Source organism: Tachypleus tridentatus, chromosome 9, assembly GCF_004210375.1.
Source record: "Tachypleus tridentatus isolate NWPU-2018 chromosome 9, ASM421037v1, whole genome shotgun sequence".
NCBI lineage: Eukaryota > Metazoa > Arthropoda > Merostomata > Xiphosura > Limulidae > Tachypleus > Tachypleus tridentatus.
In genome coordinates this window covers 51,182,127-51,203,179 of record NC_134833.1, presented here as the reverse complement: position 1 = coordinate 51,203,179, position 21,053 = coordinate 51,182,127, and the positions used below count along the sequence as shown (strand labels likewise).

Below are 21,053 nucleotides of genomic sequence, written 5' to 3'. Positions count from 1 at the left end.
ACACCTATTGTCTTCTCCAGCTGCTTAAGGTATGCGTCAATTGAACTGGAGGTATGACTGGAAGCTTCGTCTTGGTGAACACATACTTTGTTAATCTCATTTCTCGTCGGAGATCTTTACTGATGACGTTACTACTGTTACCTGTAGACGGCTTTTATTACTGATCTTCGTACTTTTAAATTCTCACCTGTTACAAGACGCCCTACTTTGTTTACCACGCTGACGTATGTCATGTTGTAGGTTCTGTTTTTGAATGAGATGATTCATATTTCTTTGTTTTCCGTTGCGATTCAGAAAATTTAAATATCCGATTCGAGCACCTCTTCATGATGTCAGTATAAAAATAGTTTTTGTCGGAAGGGGCTGTTGCATACCCTCCCCAAAAGCTTTTAATCACCGGTGGCATTACACTAACAACGAACACCAAACAATGGAAAAATGTAATTTTGATACATATAGTTCCATCAACATACTCAAAATATTTCAATACAACCTACATAACCCTTTGTATTTCATCAGGGTTTGCTATCACTAATTTGAAATTGTGTTACGTAAAATACACTTCAGTAAGTATATTAAGAATGAATATAAGTTTTCAGTTACAGTAATTAGTTAATGTTGTTTTCTCAGCGTATCTGTAATTCACCTTTTAAGGTTTTAACGGACATCATTCATTTGTGTCAATGAGAGGTTTCGTTGTGACAGCGCATCTCTTCATCATGCTCTGAAGAAAATATGTTTAAATCACGAGGCCAAAATTTGGGCCTCGAATATGCGTTAATTAAATATTGAATTTCAATGCACACTACAACGTCTTAAAATCTTTACTATATGGCAACATTGGAGTGTAATTTCATTCCTCATCAGAAGGGTCCCTAGCGGAATTAAAATGTAGTGGAACTTTCAGTAACACCACACGACTTTCTAATTGACAGTAACTAATTCTTCCGCATGGAGGAGTTGGATTGGTCTAGTAGGGCCATAGGGTTCATTGTTCACCCACCGTTACCATAAGAAACGTGCTTTGCACTTTGCGACGAAAAGTGGTTCTCAAACCTTATATTCGATTAGGGTTGTCAGTGGCTGATGATTCCTGTGGTCTGTAGGCTCAAAATTAACAGATAGCTCTTGTGTAGCTGTGCGCGAATTACTCAAAACAAGTATCTACCTGGAAATTATTTTACGAGAAAAACGTGATTCACAATTTAAACGTGAAGGTTATTTTGGAAAGGAAACGTGATTCGTGATTTAAACATGAAAGATTTTTTGAGGAAGAAGAACATGATTTAACATTTCACAGAAGCTTTTTACAGTAAGTTAAACATACGTTTATACACTAAGTTTTGCTATAAGTTGGCCCATGATATTTTGTAATCACTAGAGAGATTTAGAAAGAAGGCTTATACTTCACATTCTTACAAAGCTTGTACGGCACTTAGTAAGGTTCCTGGCCTATTCCTGCCTGCACATACAGTGTATTTGGTTCTCAATGATTTCTGGAACTTCCCACTTTCTTTTCGTTGTTGTGTCTAGTAGTACGTATTTGTACTAATTGGTAAATCTATGAGAAAACGTACAAACAGACACCGATATTCGGTAAAACACATAAATAAATTGGTAGGTAAATATAAGAACTAATGGAGTGTTAAATACATATCTGTGTGTATGTGTATATATATATTTATGAAAGACAGACTGACAGACTCTTATACCAGATGTACTTTTACAGGGTTCTTGAAAGTGTTCTGTTTCAAGAGTAAATAAAACCAAAATTAAAAGTAAGAAATATTTTTATTTTTTCCATTTTAAGCTCGCACGTCATGCTTTGTCGTAGCCCAGTGTTTGTCAAAGTGGAAGCCGTGGCGCTCTCCTGGGGTAGACGAAGGTTTTCCTGTGGGGGGGGAAAAGAGCCGAAAACAAAGATGCTGATATTAATGTAATTTCTAAATAAACAATAAGTGGATAAAAATATGTTGAATTAATCAAATCATACTGAACGTCGAAAGGAAATGCTACTGATTTTACTACGGCACTGTTTTCAATCACCATGCTAAAGTTATACATTTGGAGGCTTCAAACTGTTATATTCATATCAAGGGGGGCCTCAGACTAAAATAGTTTTAGAACCACTGTTGTAGTCTAAAGAGTGCGTAATTTCTCTCGTGATTCATGGCGTCCGCACGTTTTACTGATGTCAAGACCATACAAATTGCAACGTTAAACGTACCTTATGTAACGTCATTTTATTGTTTACTGACTGACAAACAACACACTACTATATGGTGGTGCGAGTGCTTGAAACATGTGACACCTCTAGGGAGTTCTTGGCCTCCTTTCAGGGAAATAAATAGACAGAGCAGACAATAAGAAAGATATATTGACGACCTTAATCAATGTTGAGGTGTAAGCCAAAGATGCGCCTTGTATACCTTAAATAATATGGTGATTGATAGTTATTACCCTGGTCCAGCATGGCCAGGTGGTTAAGGAACTCGACTCGTAATCCGAGGCTCGCGGGTTCGAATTCCATTCAGTCGTGGGAGTGTTATAATGTGACGATCAATCCCACTGTTTGTTGGTAAAAGAGTAGCCCAAGAGTTTGCGATAGGCGGTAATGTCTAGCTACTTTCCCTCTAGTCTTACACTACTAAATTAGGGACGGCTAGCGCAGATAGCCCTCGTGTAGTTTTGAGCGAAATTCAAAACAAACCAAACTCAGTTATTACCCTATTGCTTAAAAGGGAGAGCTTAAAAGAAGCCTAAGAAAAACATCTCTAAGTGTTACTATTACTAGTCAAATATGTCACGCATTATTGACAGTGTTTGAGTTGTCATTATGTCCACATGGTTCTGTTTTCACTAGCTTCACGTGCTTTAGGATCATCAAGATGACTGTATTAGTAGCCTACGATGACGTTGTCTGCCTCCCGGTAAGTTATGTATAGAAATAAATAATATGATATTACGTGGGTGTGGGTATGCACACACGCATGCGTTTGTGTCTAGATATTTCTATGTAGAAATAAAACACTTGTTAAAGAAGTAAGAGAGCTGCAGTTGGTAACAGCATCAAAAATACTTTGTTTTCGTTAAGTTTTCAAAATGTCACTCATAGAAGAAGCCAAAGAAAACATTTTTATTCCCAGGAAGATACAGAGTCAATTTCAATGTTGTATCTTGTATTTTGTTAGCATATTGTACACAGTTTGAATCTAATATCTTGTACTTTATTAGCAGATTCTACACAGTTTGAACCTGGTATATTGTATTTGATTAACAGATTCTACATAGTGTGAACGTAATATATTGTATTTCATTAACAGATTCTACACAGTGTGAACGTAATATATTGTATTTCATTAACAGATTCTACACAGTGTGAACGTAATGTATTGTATTTGATTAACAGATTCTACACAGTGTGAACGTGACATATTGTATTTCATTAACAGATTCTACATAGTGTGAACGTGATATATTGTATTTCATTGACAGATTCTACATAGTGTGAACGTAATATAGCTTACTTTGTTAAATCTTTTCTTCATTTTACTTGTCGTAATCGCATAATTTTTACTTGTTTTCTTGCATGCATCAATGCTAGACATCACTGAACATTTTCTTTATTAAAATTATATATTCCTTCTTTGGACTTTAAGACTCATAGGCTTCTGTAAAATATTACCCTCTACGACTGTTGAAACTCAAATAATGTTTTCTGCTCATACGTTATATTAACCAAAATAATAATAAAAGAACAGAAAAAAAGGTCAATGTTCTGTTAAACTTTACGAGTTATCAGCTACACAACACGCTAAATAGTTTGGTTTTCTGGACCAAGGTGTATTAACTCTCAATAGTATGGCTTCATCGTAGATTGTTTTTCGAATTGATTGCGTTTATGATGTTTGAAATAGTTTCATCTTGATTAATGACATCTCTCTCTTAATATAAATTGTTCTTTAATTTTTCTTTGCCTCTTGGTAATCTTTTTTTGTTGTCTTACATTTGTTTCAACGTAGTTCTCAACGTTTTTGTTTGTTTGCTAAATTTGTGTATCAGAGAGAGCAAGAGTTCTGACATAAAAATTTTACATTTTGTGGCTCCATCTGTTGAGAAACAAGCCATGCTTGTAGTTTTATGTGTTGTATATGATAATTTATCTCGTTATGATTATTGAACCAATTTCAACTTATATTCGGTGATATATACATGTAGTTTCCATTGAATATGCAGAAAGTCCTTAAAATAGTATTTTTATGGTATGTTTTGTATTTCTACATTAGTGGACACAATGATCAAGAAAGAGTCACGTGGTATCCCGGTTTTTAAAGGTAAGATTGACTAAGTTTTAGTTTACCTTGCCAAATCTGTGTGTTGTATGTTTATATATATATATATGTAGCTCTAATACTGTTAGTTATATTAATTGCGAATAGGCGTGTAAATCAACATTATAAAATTCCCCCGGTGAGACAGCGATAAGTCTTTGGAGTTATAAAGCTAAAATTAAGGGTTCGTTTCCCTTCGGTGGACACGACAGATAGCTCGATATGGCTTTGCTGTAATTAAAACACAAACAACACTATGTTACAATAATGAGCTTAATTACAGTTGACAACTAGGACCGACAATTCTACTGTAATATGTACATACGCACTCAAATTTCATGTGTGTGTTTTCTTTTAGCAAAGCCACATCGGGCTGTGTGATGAGTCCATCGAGGGGAATCGAACCCCTGATTTTAACGTTGTAAGTCCATAGACTTACCGTCGTACCAGTGGGGGACTTTAAAGCTCATTACGACAGTGAATAGTATAAAGTGAAGCATACAAATTATTTAGACTTTTGGATTTTGTTTTTATTGTTAATATATGTAGTTTTTGTTTTACCAACACAATGCTTAGCGTTATAAACCCTCTCCGTCTTATCGCTGAGCTCTCAGTGTGATGTTATAAAAATGACTGTTGTTAATTGTAGTAGGAATAAGGTAGCCTTAATTAGTCTAACTATAGTAAACGTGTTCTATTGTATTTTCCTCAGGAAGAAAATTACAGTTAGTTGAACCTTACGTCTGGAATTTGCCGTTCTGTTGTCCAATGAGTTTTCGAACGGCGAAAAGTACAAAACAAAATAAACAACAACAGAAAGTGTCCGTAAAAAGTGCGCTTGTGTGCAGCACTGACCTTAGCCAATCTTGGAAATACTATAATTTCCATTAGAATGACATGATGATTAAGTAATACATAAATAAAACGCTTAAAGCAGCCGATGAAAATATTAATAAAAATAATTTTGATTTCCCTAAAGTGATTTTAGGGGAAAATTAATGCCACCATTTTATCCTAATAAATGTATTAGCTTTTTACGGACTAGGATTTAAACCCTGACAGCTGTTGAATCAAAATAAAATTGATAAAAATCACGTAAATTTCACATTTTTCTTTCACCGTTTCTCTTAATTTGTTGATTACCGATTTAAAATAAGAGACGTGTAAAAATGTTCTTTTAGGTCTGAAAGTAATGTCGAGTATCTGTACCCATTGATGAATAATAACTAACTGCAAGTCACCATATATTGTGTCAGTAAATTAGCATCTGCAATTATAAATAATATTTTTCACACAAATAACTCAGATACGTTGATTTAAAAAGGAAATGAAACGCGCTATAATAAATACTCTTTCGGAAGCTTAATTAGGTATGTATTAATAAGTATTAGAGGTAAAGTATAATAAAATGCCATTTTAATCTTAGATGGCTACATTAAGTCACCAGTCTGGTTGGCCTAGTAATTAGAAAGCTTAACTCGCAATCTGCTAGTCGCGGGGTCGAAACCAGTCGCTGAACATTCTTGTCCATTTTCAGCATCACTTCAAAGTTAGCGACATCTAGCACAGATAGTTCTCGAGTAGCTTTTTCACAAAATGTAAAAGAAAACCAAAGTAGTTACTTTCTGTGTCAAATGTTTTCGGTCATAATTTTGTCTCAGATTTGCACTCAAAAACTACACAAAGCTGTAATGTTCATAGCCATCCCTGACTTGAGTGAACAGACAAGAGGGAAAGCTTCTAGTTAACAGAACACACCACCATCTCTGATTTGAGTTCGGTATGGCCAGGTGGTTAAGGCGCTCGACTTGTAATCCGAGGGTCGTGGGTTCGAATCCCCGTCACACCAAACATGCTTGCCCCTTTCAGCCGTGGAGGCGTTATAACAATACGATCAATCCTACTATTCGTTGGTAAAAGAGTAGCCCAAGAGTTGGCGGTGGGTGATGAAGACTAGCTGTCTTCCCTCTAGTCTTACACTGCTAAATTAAGGATGACTAGCGCAGTTAGCCCTCGTATGGCTTTGCGCGAAATAATAAAAAAAATTAGTCGTTCTCATAGTAACATTTGAAAGTGAGTCAATTTCAATACTAGTTACTTTGTTGTTTAACACAAAGCTACACAAACGACTATCTATGCTGTGATCAGTTCGGGTACCTAAACCCTATTTGGAGCGTAATAAACATTCAGATTTACTGCTGAGCCACTGAGGATGGGCTGTAGCTACTTTATACACTTTTAAATTAATTATTATAGATAAATAGTAGTTTTCATGTTCAGGTGTTACTGTCATTGAAGTGGTGAACTATTAATATTGTTATGCCCATCACTTATTGTTGCTAAAAACTACAAAGATCCCCATTTATGTGTGTCAAAACTCTCGAATATAGTTTATATTTACATAATTTTATCAGAAACGTGCCATATCTCCATCGATTTATTTATATGTGAAACAAATAACAACAAGAATCTGTATTTGTAAAAGTGGAAATCTTTGAAAATTGACTATTAAAGGCGTAGAATATTTTTACTAATTTTTTTTTTAGTAATCTAAACGGTGGCATTAAGGTGACGTTTGCTATCGCTGAGTTATACATGTATTATACATTAATACGTTTCAAAGAAGAAAAGCTGGATCAGGCAGGATGTTTTGCATAATAGGGAATGCCCTGCACCAGCCTATGTATACAACACAGGGGTCAAGAAAAATCGATACTCTGAAATCATTTTTTAATTTCTTGGATAGTTAGATTATCTCAGTTTTCTAAGTGGAGCAGAAAGGCTAAGTCATTGCTCTCGACATGTTATGGTTTTGGCTGTTTTATAAGAAAAACAGAGTTCTGGACGTCACTAACGTTGGTAAAGGTTCATTTTATGGTTTACAGTGCTTTATGGACCATACTGGTCATGCATGTGTAAAAAAGTCTGTAAATCTCTCTTTCGTTTTTTTTACACCGGCTATGAACACATAGAAGAATTGATGGTTCATTACCATACACGTGGCCAGGTCAACTGTGTGCTTGGAAAGTTCTTCATTTTACTTAAAGATGGCTGTCACTGATTTTAAATTTCTGTAATGACCGCTACAATTAATGTAGATAGTTTTTAGATGTGTTTATCTGGTCATAACGGTTTCACTTTAAATGCAATCGTGAATATTTTGGGAAAGTGCTTAAAGTTATTCATCCCAGAAATATTTGATTTTCATATAAGTTATCTTTTTTGTATTCTAAAGTATTGTGATTCTCATATAGATTATCTCCCTTATGTTCTAAAGTATTGTGATTCTCATATAGATTATCTCCCTTATGTTCTAAAGTATTGTGATTCTCATATAGATTGTCTCCCTTATGCTCCAAAGTATTGTGATTCTCATATAGATTATCTCCCTTATGTTCTAACGTATTGTGATTCTCATATAGATTATCTCCCTTATGTTCTAAAGTATTGTGATTCTCGTATAGATTATCTCCCTTATGTTCTAAAGTATTGTGATTCTCGTATAGATTATCTCCCTTATGTTCTAAAGTATTGTGATTCTCGTATAGATTATCTTCCTTATGTTCTAAAGTATTGTGATTCTCGTATAGATTATCTCCCTTATGTTCTAAAGTATTGTGATTTTCTTGTAAATTATTTCCCACTATATTTTATAAAGTATTATAGAAACTAATTAGGATTTAAAATCTCACGAAATTTCTAACGTTATATTGTCACTAAGTTATCTTTCAGTTCTGTAATAGTTTTCAATATAACTATTTTTGGATGCTTTATAGAACTCGTTTTAGTGATGAAATTCATTCCGGTTTATCGTAAATTTCAGTATACCAGTGGTGTCTCTAGTAACTTTTAACGTGTTATAGCAAACCTTGTATGAATTAAATTGTGTTCTATTGAAATTTCTACAGTGACGGTTGTATTTAATCTGTTTCGGTTCACTGTCTTATGAAATCGCACGTTTTATTTAATATGACACTTTAGCTCTTCCTTTATATAATTATTTATGTAAGTACCTTAAAATTTCGAATTTTAAACCAAACTTCTCGTTCTCCCATAGGAAAAGGGTCTTGTTTTGGACCGATTGCAAGTTGATGCAAGATGCCATAGTAAAAAATTAAACATACGCCTTTTAATCTATAAACGGCACATATGTACAGAATGTTTGATTGAGTTGTATTTTAGCAATGTGCGTGAGTTGGTGTTCTGTGGAAGAAATACGTTCAAAGAAAATTTTCCTCTTGGCTTCTTTGAAAGTATTGTATCTGAAGATGTTTTAATTTCACTCCAGCTCTGTTTTCTAGACCAATATCTAGGGATTAAACCTGTTTCATCTTTTACTTTTAACTTCTTTTTTTTTTCAATTATTTTCTATTCCTTGAAAACCATTTCAAACTGAAAGACTGGTAATCCCGCTGTTTACCCCGTGTTCTCGAAGAGGAACCCATATCTGTCATTCGTTTCTTTTTTCACGGAATTTCGAGTCTTTGCTGTAATCAGGCAAGATTTTCCGACTTGTATGTACAAGACAAACGGTGGACCTCACTCTTCAGGAGACAAGACTCTGCTCTCCTTTTATGCCGGACTACTGTTTCCATATTGGCCGGTTAGAGATGGATTTGGCTTCGTGCTTGAAGGGCCATTCTTCACGTTTTTGTTGTCTGATTGTTCCTCTCTTGCCATTTGAAGCTTGTCACACTGCACAAACGTGTCTGCAAACTGGCTGTAGTGTTTATAGTGCCATATTTACCTATGATGTCCAATGTCGCAACAAAACACCAGTTATAGAGTATGAAAAATCCTTTTGGTTGACATATTTAATAATGTTTATAGTGTTTGTCATTTTTCTTAATATAAAACATTTTCCCTTTATATCTTGAAAAGTCGCGTACTGTTGTTTAGAGTATACCCCATTTATCTTGTACGTGAATATACTAAGAACGAATTACACAGTATACTCGCATATGAACGCATGTATGTTTTCGTGCACACAAAAATGGGATCCTTTATATATAGGGAATCCAGTAATTTTAGAAACACTTTTGAAAGATATTGTTGGGAAGACCATTTAATACACAGATACACTGTTTGTTACAAGTGCAAAAATAATATATGTTTTTTTTAGACTGCATCAATAGACGTTATTAACACATTATTCCATTATACACAATTGAATATTTGAACTGGCACAGTGGTATGCCTAGGACTTATACCACTAGAATCCGAGTTTCGATACTCGTGAGTAGAGCACAGGTAGCACTTTGTGTAGTTTTGTGTTTAATAACAATGACAATTTAATTTCTTAAAACATCAATTGTACGTTATATTCTGTAATTCACGAACACAGTCAGTTATTTAGTATTTTAGTCTGCCAACCTGTGGAGCCCTCTATGACAAAATATAAAATAAAAGACAAGTATGTGTAAAGAGTGCGAAAAAGTTGGATTCGAACATTAACAGCGTGAAATGTACGAAACTTCAATAAGAAACAACTGGTCATTTTTACTATTCTTTAATCGTAGTTATTTCGTTTTGTGCATTTCCCAATTTTGCATCACTGAAGAATTATTAGATAATCAAGTTGAATAAGTGAGGGTAAGATAACATGTTTCAGGATGGCTGGTATGGGTACTAACACTTTTACTAATAAAGCAGAGAACAACGTTTCGACCTTCCTAGGTCATCTTCAGGTTATTATGTGTGTGTGTGTGTTATTTTATTTTCACGTCTCTTCAGTTTTCTTTTCCTTCCTGGTCTGGATGGCCAGGTGGTTAAGGCGCTTGACTTGCAATGTGAGGGTCGCTGGTTAAAATCATCGTCCTCCCAAATATGTTCGCCTTTTCAGTCGTTGAGACGTCATAAAGTTACGTTCAACCCCACTATTAGTAACTCAAGAGCTGCTAGTAGGGGTGATGACTAGCTGCTTTCCCTCTAGTGTTTCACTGTTAAATTAAGCGCGAATGGTACAGATAGTCCTCGTGTAGCTTTGCGCGAAATTGAGAAGAAAAGAAGAAACAAATCTTCTTCTAAACGTTTTTAAGAATTTTATGAGGTCAAAGATCAAACAACGTAAAATTTGTTTACACAGCAATCAAGATAAATATTGACAGAAATATAAATTTTTGATGCGTCCAACACATTAATATACAAAAACTTTAGATTGCCAATCTTTTCTTTAGGGAGTCAGAACTCACAAAAAAGCATAACTTGAGGGCTGAGGGGCTGGTCAGTTACTCGGATATATTTGGTAAAAAGATGCTTTTTATAGGTTTAATGCATTGACAAACAAAAAAGGGTGGAGCTACCTATTTTTAGTAATTATAGGTTCATCAGGATGCCTTATTTCTACCATTTTACATGGGATTTGGTACAAAGATAATTTTTACAGATCTCATACGTATAGCTACAAAACTGGTCTTTTTAAGAGGTGTCGAAATGTTAATTAAACCCGTAATTTAGGTGTTTTGGTTAGTTACTTACTTATTTCGACTAATGTATATGGAATTTAGTAAAATAATACTTTTCTACAGGCAACACACGTTGGCAAACGCAATATTATAGTAATTATAAGGAGGTCAAGCTGCTCCAAAAAGCATAATATTAGGGTGTTTTTTTTGCCAATCATTCTACCGTATTTTGACCAATTTACACGGGACTCGATATAAAGATAATTTTTTGCATGTCCCAAACAGAAACATGGACAATTACTAGATTTTTAGTGTTTGCTCAATTTTTCACCGAGAAAAGCGGAATTTGGGGTTTTCGTGAACTCTTCATGTGTATTTCAACCGAGATACCTTCTTGCATATCTCAAGCAGTGATATAGTCAGTTTTCTATTTTTATGTGTTTTTACCATTTTACTAGTGTCAAAATTGATCATGTTTGGATTGCGTGGAGTTACATTCGTCCGTGAATTAATTTATAAATGTAACTTGCAGCGTAACCATCTACAATTGTTGATATATAAGGAAGAATTGTGAAATAGCTTTCTGAGCTTTTGTCCTTTTTTGAAAGGGAAGATTATTCTTTTAAAAAAGCGCCACCTTATATTTTCATTAACAAACTAGAAATAGGATTAAATACAAGTTTTTACTTCACATTTCTTTTAATCATCTGTATTTTTTAACTTGCTGTGTATTTTCTTGCAAACATAGCTGCACGGGAAAGAAATTCGGGAACAAATTCAATATAAAAAATGTCTATGCTTTCTCTCTTGGACCTTTTCGTAAGAGATCATGAATTCGATTATATGCGAGAGCTAACAATTTTGCAATAACAGTGCCGTCACACGAGCTCTCAGTAAGAGTTAGATTTAGAACTGGAGTCTAATGGCTGCAAGCTCCACTCTCAGTAATACGTTTGTTTTTTACCATGGTTCACCTTGAATCAGAAATGAACTTTGGATTAGTGTGTAGCCGAAAGCTGCTTTAGCACCCCCACCCCACCTCCATCATTGTATCCACTGAGTGGAAGCTTCCTTTTCTCTCGTTCCAAGACGTCATCACGGTTTAGTGCGAGATGGCTTCATATACTAAACACTTTGGTCCACTTAGGTGCTGACATTATATAAAATGCGATGTAGGCGTATCTTGTTTTCACGTCAATACTATATATCGCTTTGTATCGAATTGCTTCTATCCTTTGTGTTCCACTCGAAAACAGCGACATCAATAACAACACGTTTTTTCCAGACATTTGAAACGTGACTGTAAATTGTGATTGTAAAAAATGGGTGCTTTGTTATACAGAGTGAACCGTGAATAAAGTTTGTTATATATGTATAGTGTTTTAATATATTGGGTTTATTCGCTCTAGATCTCTTTAGACTTCTTATAACACAGAAATTACATCTGCATGACCTGAGTGATAAACTGAAATATTTTATGACTTAAAATTTATAAAGTTCAACAAAACTGAGATCTTTGTTTGTCTTTTTGTTTTTGAATTTCGCACAAAGCTACACGAATGTTATCTGCGCTAGCCGTCCCTAATTTAGGAATATAAGACTAGAGGGTAGGCAACTAGTCATCACCATCCACCGCCAACTCTTGGGCTACTCTTTTACCAACGAATACTGGGATTGACCGTCACATTATAACGCCCTCATGGCTGAAAAGACGAGTATGTTTGGTGTAACGGGGATTCGAACCCGCGACTCTCAGATTACGAGTCGAACACCTTAACCCACCTGGCCATGCTGGGCCTAAACTGAGATCTAAGAACAACTGTACAAAACACTTGCATCCTGAAATTTTGCATGACCTCTGAAATCCTATATCCAGATTATTTGCATAAATCCAAATATTTTTCCACGGAATTTGAAAAACAAACTCGCGTTCTGAGTGTGTACGCTTACATTAAACCTTGTGAACTGAAAACGTACATCAACTTTGAAACTATATCACTTGAACTACTACACTAACTTCAAACCTTGTGACCTTCTTACACCAACTTTCAAGGTATATCACTTGAAATGGTATATTAATTCTAAATCTGGTGATCTTAAAATTTACATCAATTTGGAAACTTTGTTATTTCAAAACTTCCATTAACTTTAAACCTTGTGAGTAGAAAACGTACACCAACTTTGAAAGTTCATGATCTTAAAAATGTAAAATAGTCTTAACTTTCTGACAAGAAAGTGTACAGTAAATGAAGTATTAATACGGTGAAATCGTTTTCGAAATTTGGGGAATTCTATAGCGTCAAATATGTACATTTTAATGTTCTAGGAATGTTTCATTTAAAAAGATTTATTCGTGGCTTGATATGAAAGGCTACTTTACTTTATATTGTTACTGAAATTTTGAATTCATTTTGGATTAAGTAACGTATATATATTGTTGTTTTTTATTTTCTTTTTCTCAGTTTCACTGATGTGACAGAGTTGAAAACAAAGTATCTGCTTTTAAAAATATTATTAAAAATGAGTAGTAATTAAAAAGGAAAACAAATCATAATTCTAGTGTAAACGATTTATCATTATCATTTGAAGAATTAACACACACATATATATAACTATTCAGAGTTGAGTTTATTTTTCTAATGCTTATCTGTTAAATTCTGCTACACTGTGTGCCTGTGTTATTATGTGGGAATGACATTAGTATCATTTACATTTTGAAAAGTTTTCCTTTTCTTCTTTATCAAGAAGAGCATTCTATCTGGTGTTACAAGTTCTTATAAGGAACTGGCTCAACCAAGGATAAGTTTAAATGGATAAGTAATTAGTGGAAATATTTAAGTTTGGTGGCCATTGTAAGTTTGCCGCTTTAATGCCGAGAATAACGGGTGGTCTACTGAGCGATGTTGTTGTTTTGTTGTTTTGAATTGGGCACAAAACTACACAATGGGCTATCTGTGCTCTGCCCACCACAGGTATCGAAACCCGGTTTTTAGTGTTGTAAGTCCGCGGACATACCGCTGAGCCACTGGGGGGCCGTACTGAACGAAGAATACGTGAAGTCGACGCTAAGCAAAAATGACATTTAATGGCGCACGTTGCACAGGTATCTTTATCTCGGAGGAGTGACTGCTGTGTTATGGCTGAAAATAGTAAGAAGGGACGGCTTATTCCTGAACATGTATGACATTACTTTACAAGCACGGCATTGCCAATTGTACTTTTGCGAGAAGTCAATAACTTGTGAAATGTCAAGATATTTTCTGGTTAAGCTTAAAACAAATTCGTCTTTTTAAAGCTAATAAAAATGCCTAGAGTGGTCTAGAGATTTGTGGGATTTTATTGCGAATTCGGATATTTATGGTTTGCGTCCCGTTGCCGTAGAACTCGCTCCGCGATTTGAGGGTTATTGGTACTCTGAAAGTGTCAGTAAAATCCCACAGTTAAGTCTATTAAGAAATTTTATGTTCAAATAGTCCATTGTATAGCTTTGCACAAAAATTCTAAAACATGTAAATGAAGCTAATCATAAGTCCCTTCAGAAAATAGAATATTATTTCTTGATGAATTTTGATATCTGGATGGACTTCTAGTGACACACATATATACATACAGATCAATTTTTCTTAAAATTTTAACCTAGTGTGTCGTAGTTTCGGAAAATTTAGAATTTGGTGTGTTTAAGTTTTTATGAGACATTTTAGTCTATAGCAGATATTACAATTCGTGAGACTGTGCAGGCATTCCTTTCATACGTTAGAGTATCGGGGGAAAAAAAGTCGTACATAATAGGTATGTTTAACTTAAAATGACAAACAATCCTTTTCTAACTTGAGGATAAAAAGTGAATTGAGTTTAACTCAAAATTAATGGCGTGTATTATACGGAAGTGACAGGAAAAATGAATCTAATACAGGAATGAGTGGTTAGTTAACATATGAATGACAACTGATTTTACTGAAAGGTTAGACCGGTAGTTTGATTCGTATTCAAGATTCCTAAGTAGGTTGAGGCTAATTCGGAAAAGAACGGTAGTTCAAATTGAACCAAAAAACTACTAGCAGCTTTTGTGTATTTTGTAGCTGACTGGTAGTTTGCATTTAACCCAAGAAAGTCAGGTAGTTTTAATTGCAAGTTCGTGTCTTACTGCAGATAATTTTAAGTGTAAACGAGTAATGCGAATAGTTCTAGTTTTAACCCAAGAGCGACAAGTTGAGTGTAATTGGAACGATATTAATTTTTTAATATAAGGCCAAACTTATCGATAGTATAAATGTACTCTGGAATGATCCTAATGCAGTTGACGTACATAGATATTTTTTGTGATTTAACATAAAAATAGTTTTAACAGACTTTAGCCTTCAGTGTTCCCATTTCAATGCCTTAACAGTTTTCATTAACATTATTGGTATTTTAAGATATTGTACATGATAAGAATTTAGTCGCACAGGTTTTGAATTTTTTTTTTGTAAATTATTTTTAACCTAAGTTTAATTTCAAGTATGTGCGTGTTGAGGTGTATGGTTAGTTTTGTTAAAAAAGAATGACCTTGGCAAGAGGTTGTAGCCCGTAATTAACCTTCCAGTTCGATATGTGATGTAAGGTATGAAATGATTTGTCTTTGTTTTTTGTTTTTTTTCACTAATATAACTTAACAATTTCTGCTGCAGAGTGTGTCAGGTTGTATACTTTGTGTAAGATATTCGCCTATAGTGTTGAGCCTAATTATGGAATGCTACTATTCATTTTCTTAACATCATGAGTTTCTTCTGGTATGTTAATCATATGTTAATAATATAAAGTTTTTATAACTTTTTTAACAAAGCGATTTCTTTCTATTCTCATTGATGTAACATTTTTTAACAGTTAGAACCATCGCTAAAGTAAAACTTGTATTTTCGTTGTTTTTTTTTTTTTGTAGGACGGGGAGAAAAAGTTGCCCAAATAGCCCAAAAATATTCCCTGTGCTTTAACTTGTAAGAGCGTTGTAAGAGTGGCAGTCAGTCCTTTAAAGAAGGTAATGGTTACGAGGGTACTGGTGACTGAGTTCTGTCCCTTTGATCACCAGTTCAAAATTAGCGTCTGCGACACTCATGTTTACGTTTTTTTGTGTAGCTCTAGATAATAATTTTGTTTTCTAATTCATCATTATACGGAAAGCAAAGAAATATTCAAATAATGTGAGACGGTTTGGATTATACATTGTACCTTAATATGAAATTTAAAAAAAAGTGTGTGTATATATATTATATATATGTATGTGTGCGCGCGATTAATATCATGTGATACAAGTATTTTGCACGCAACATTTTGAATGGCTCGTTGCAAAAATTCTCGAATCTTTGGGCAGATTTTCACGAGCCGTTAACGAAGGGTTAACCAGCAGTAGTTTATTATGTAAAAGTAAACTGAGTTAACAGCATTGACTTCCTGCGTCAAACAACAGATGTGATTCTCATAGCTACATGGTGTTTGTAAACTTCTTGTTTCTTTAACTACATGCTCTTTCCTCGTTCTTTATGGACCGGTCGTGGCTGAGTTGTTAGCGTGCTCTAACTTTGAATACGAGGGTTTACAGTTTACAGCCCGTTTCCACAAAAACGCGCTCCGTACTCTGGAGCTGTAGTTGTTATGTAAGAGTAACGACCATATTCATTTACACAAAAATATTTGTGATGGATACTTTACATTAGCTTTCTTCACTCTGTGAGCAGATAGCCCTCTGTATAGCTTTGCTGGGAAGATTCTGAATCAATAAACAAAACTATTTTTGCTGTTAGTCTATGTAGATCGGTTAATATACAAGTGAAAAAAAAATTTCAAAAAAAGAAAGTAAATGTCGGGATGGCTAATACCAATCCTTCAAAAATAATGTAAAGAGACAGTAGGGATGACATTTGCATTTACCCTACGTAAGAGCACAGGCACACGACACAGTAGAATGTTAATAGACAAAAAAATAGGATATTGTGATTCAATAGTTATATATACTTACCGATTACCTGTGGCGCCAGTGTATTATATCCACGTGTGACGTATTCATGACGTCATACCTGCGTCCTGAGATTGGAGAGAAATAAGGTTCTCCATGGAGAGGAAACGGAGGCGAAACAGGAAAATCGTGACCCCTATCGCAAATCTATATACACACAGGATAAAAATTTCGGGAAGTTGAAGGGTGCATATTGTGTAATAAAAAACTTTTTCCAGTATCATACATATAAGCAAGAGTTCCAATATACTGTTATGATGATGCAATTGCTGTATATTAATTCTTCCTTGTGCTGTTATGTATGGATAATCCAAATATCAACCCCACTATTTTGTTTGTATTGTTTTTTTGATATCAGCCATTCCCACATTTACTTCCTTTTTGGAATAGCTGTTTTCTTTATTTGTTTGCTTGTTGGTTTTAATGCAGTGTTTCAATGGACATAGGAAGGTTCTATTTATAACCAAATTCTAAATATAGTGAGGTTCCAACTGTAATGTATCTTGTTTTTCTGTTCTTGGCTGGTAAATCCCGTTTCATCCTGCACATAAGTTTTTTTAAATGAACAAAATATTTCTGTAAGAAAGCTAACTTCAAAGCGTAATGATAACATAATTTGCCCTGAAATTATGACTTTTATAATTAGTATTATTTATTAATAACATTTATAAAAGCGAACACTCCATTTGAAACTATATCAGCTTAGTGAAACTGGTTGAAACCATTATTTTAGTTTTTGAGTTATCACGTGATAAAATAGAATAAGAAAGAAAGAAAAACAAGAAATTCAAACTTTTTGCTGTAATATTTACAGACATTTATAGAACTTGTGACTCAGTCATTACATAGATGTTGTTATAAAAGGAAATACTGTGGGGTATTGTAAAGTTCTGATGATCTTTTGAGGAGATATTTAAAATACCATTTCGATGACCAAACCGAGCCATCTTTACATATATAGTAGTGTTCAATTGTTTACTATTTGCTATGAGGTCGTAATCGGCAGGCTAGCTGTTTTATTAGTGCGAAGCTACACTATGGGTTAACTATCTGCACTCTGTTCACCGCGGGGAATCGAACCCCGTATTGAAAGCGGTAAATCCGCTCACTTTGAAGACTAAATAGATTAGTGTTTTATGTGCTTTGTTTAAGACGCGCAAATATATCTTTTCCACACAAGAATAAATGTTACGTTGTAATTTAATATAAGAAGTATGCATTTTGTCATCGCAAAAATTTATACAAATATGCAGAACATGTAAACATATTTTTTACCAAAACTTTATCATTAAAACAAAATGAGAGTACCATGTTCTCAGATACGTATGTAAAACATTATTGTGTGTGTGTGATTTAAATGGGACGACCTATCGTTGTTCAAGATATAATTAAGAGGGATAATTAAGGTAAATGTTATTAATTATTTGGGTAAATGCTTATGTAAAGAAATTTTATCATCGAATTTCTTGTTTGAAAATTTGCTGCACTTTTCTTCACATTCTGTCCATTCTGGGTTAATGGGCACTTATCTAACTATGCTAATCTTGACATCTGAGCTGTTTTGGTGCACCGTGAAACGATCATCTGGAACAAGCTTGGTAAAAGTGTTAGTCCTTCGTCTTTGTCAGAGTAGGGAGGGTGGTCGTCGTTTTTCTTAGCGCCGGAAGTGATGAATGTACCTAGTTTCTACAACTTAAAATACATTACTTTCTCTCCCAGACTTAACGTCGCCGATAGCCAGCCTTCAATGTGGAGTTGTACACAGAACCAATGACCAGTAAAATGTCACACATAGCTTGACCTGGTGTACTTCAGTCTGTGGTTTTAACTCTGAGTTAGGGTGGTCGTGTAATCCAGAGAAGCAGACGTTTTCATATTTTAGTTTTCATATTCATACGAGATCAGTGCAATATTTGACTTCCTTAATAACTATATAAGATCTGTAGATTGAAAACTGCTCATAATTTTTTGTTTATTCCGCTTTGTGTGACGTAAGAGGCGAACTTGTGACGTGAAGAACGCCTTCTGCAAACTTAGATTTAATTCATTTCTGCGCTACCCGAAATGTTGTTTTAGACCTTTCCAATAATTCACTTTGATACACCAGGAAGAAATTAATGTGTGTTAAAATTTCGTGCTCTGTTTAATATATTCAACAAAGTACGAAATTTGGACAGATAATTTGTCTATCTTGAAGTTGCTATCACATGTTTATTCTCAACCTAGCAGCTAAGCTACGCGTTGACGCGTAATCTAATAGCTACGGTTTTAGCGGTGAAAAGTGACTTACGACATGCATAATAGTCTTTGTTGGGCAGCTGGTTATACATCATAATCCGTCATCGTCGGTATACCCTCTATTGCCAGCTGAAGCAGTGATTACTTCTGCATAATCGTGGCTGTTAGGAAGCAGACAAACCCTGGGGTGAGGGGTCTTCACTGGATGATAAGTGTACACACCACGCTTGTCTCGCGCTCTCTCTTGTCACTTGGCTGAGTACCATCATTGTTTTCTCAAGCCTGCTTGAGACCAAACCACCTCCTATTTTTTATAACAGAATAATTTATTTACTCTTAACATTTCAAACACCGTTATTTCTGTTCACTTTTTGGTGGTGATGAGCATGGATAACAGGTTGACATCTCTTAGACTAAAAGCTGGGTCTAGATTGTTTCATCCAGTGGTTGGTGTAGTAATTATGCTATAATAATAAGAGGTAGGCAAACAACGATTTATAAACATAAGGAAAAGTTCTGTGGATGGTGGTATATATATCATTTGTTTTATTATACCAACGTTTTGTCGATTCATGTAATATGATCAACCATCATCAAAACTTTTCCTTATGCTTATAAATCGTTTACCTACCAAATATATGACCACGTCGTTGGGCAGCTTTCACTGTATCCACCCTCGTAGTGAAAAATAATAGAAATTAACCAGAATTGTACTTTATTTAAATATTACTAGTTTCAGAATTACCTGAACAATAACATGCTTTTGAATAGGAGTGTATATAACTTATGAGATAGTTGCTTTGTAAATAATTTTAAAAATACATTTGCCTAACAGCGGTGAATTTACGAACTTACAACTTTAAAATCTGGTATTCGATTCCCCGCTGTGGGCATAGCAGATAGTCTTAATGTGGCTTTGCTCTTAAACAAATTGAAGTAAATGACGTTTACGTACATTGTATACGCCAGAAAAGACTGTGATGTCACCATAGAACCTTCCACGGATGTTGTAATTAACCAATGTATGATTAAGAATAGACGAAATTATTTATTGTAACTGCAAACTTTATAAAAGTTTACTGTAAACTGAAAATACATAGAAACGTAGATATAAATTATACGGATAAGGTTGGAACGTTTCTCGCCACCTGTCAACAGCAGTGGTTTATTTTTCATTTTAAACTGAATTATTTACTGGTCCAAATGGACCAAGTGTGGCCTATGGTCAGCGTGCCTTGTCGCGGGCACAAACCACCTGTGATGGCGGATGCCATTGACTAGCGGCCTTCTCTTTGATTAGTAGTTCAAAATTATGTCTATAATGGTGTAAAATACTGTAACTCGGTGGAACCCAACCCTAACTATATATAAATTGTCTTGCATAGCATATTAGTACCCTCTCACCTCAGCCCCCACTAAAACAAAAGAGAGTATCTTAACAAAAGTAGTTATGAGTTTGTAGACAAACGAAATAAGGGAATCATTTACTCACCTTACTGTATCAAAAGTTATCATTATTTGTATGCGGAGTATTAGCATAACACAATGTGCCTAAAAAAATTTAAGTTTTATGAACTTGTTATTAGCACGTATCACATATTCAAGTCACTGAATTTGATCAATTTTTGCCTTTTTACCATATATAATTATCTGTTTAAACTTTCTGTTATAAAATAGATTATTTCCTATACTTGTTTGTTTATACATTCCCTTGGAAAAGGTTTCATTTTCTATACTTATTTCTTTAAACTTTCTATTAAAATATAGATTATTTTTCATAATGTTATATGGAAATCACAAGTAAAATGCTACACCTTTTAAAAAACTTAGAAGGCCAAACAAATTTTAGTCGAGTTGGATCACAACGAGCCAAGTTACGGCTTTCTGTGATAGAATATGACCCAAGTAACGTGACTTGCCAAATTCTTAGACACTCACGAATGCCGTAAGTCCTAACAGATTCATGTAAATAGTAGCGTGGAAAACATTCGAAACATGGGAAAGCGCCAAAAACGTTTAAGAGTACATTTAAATCCGTGACTACGACGTAGAAAAAAATAACAGTAAAATCTGGAAAGTAATTTAAACGAT

At 34.5% G+C, this 21,053-nt stretch overlaps 1 protein-coding gene across 9 annotated transcripts in view; it reads left to right on the top strand.

Annotated features, from left to right (window-relative positions):
- LOC143225239 (uncharacterized) overlaps nucleotides 1–21,053 on the top strand; it is a 226,555-nt gene that overhangs the window by 183,019 nt on the left and 22,483 nt on the right. For 8 of the 9 annotated variants that reach the window (XM_076454292.1, XM_076454298.1, XM_076454296.1 and 5 more), the window contains one exon: nucleotides 4,287–4,334. The exons of the other annotated variant lie outside the window; for it this stretch is intronic. In XM_076454292.1, the coding sequence (XP_076310407.1) occupies nucleotides 4,287–4,334 (48 nt within the window). The remainder of the gene's footprint in view (nucleotides 1–4,286; nucleotides 4,335–21,053) is intronic. 9 annotated transcript variants of the gene reach the window in all.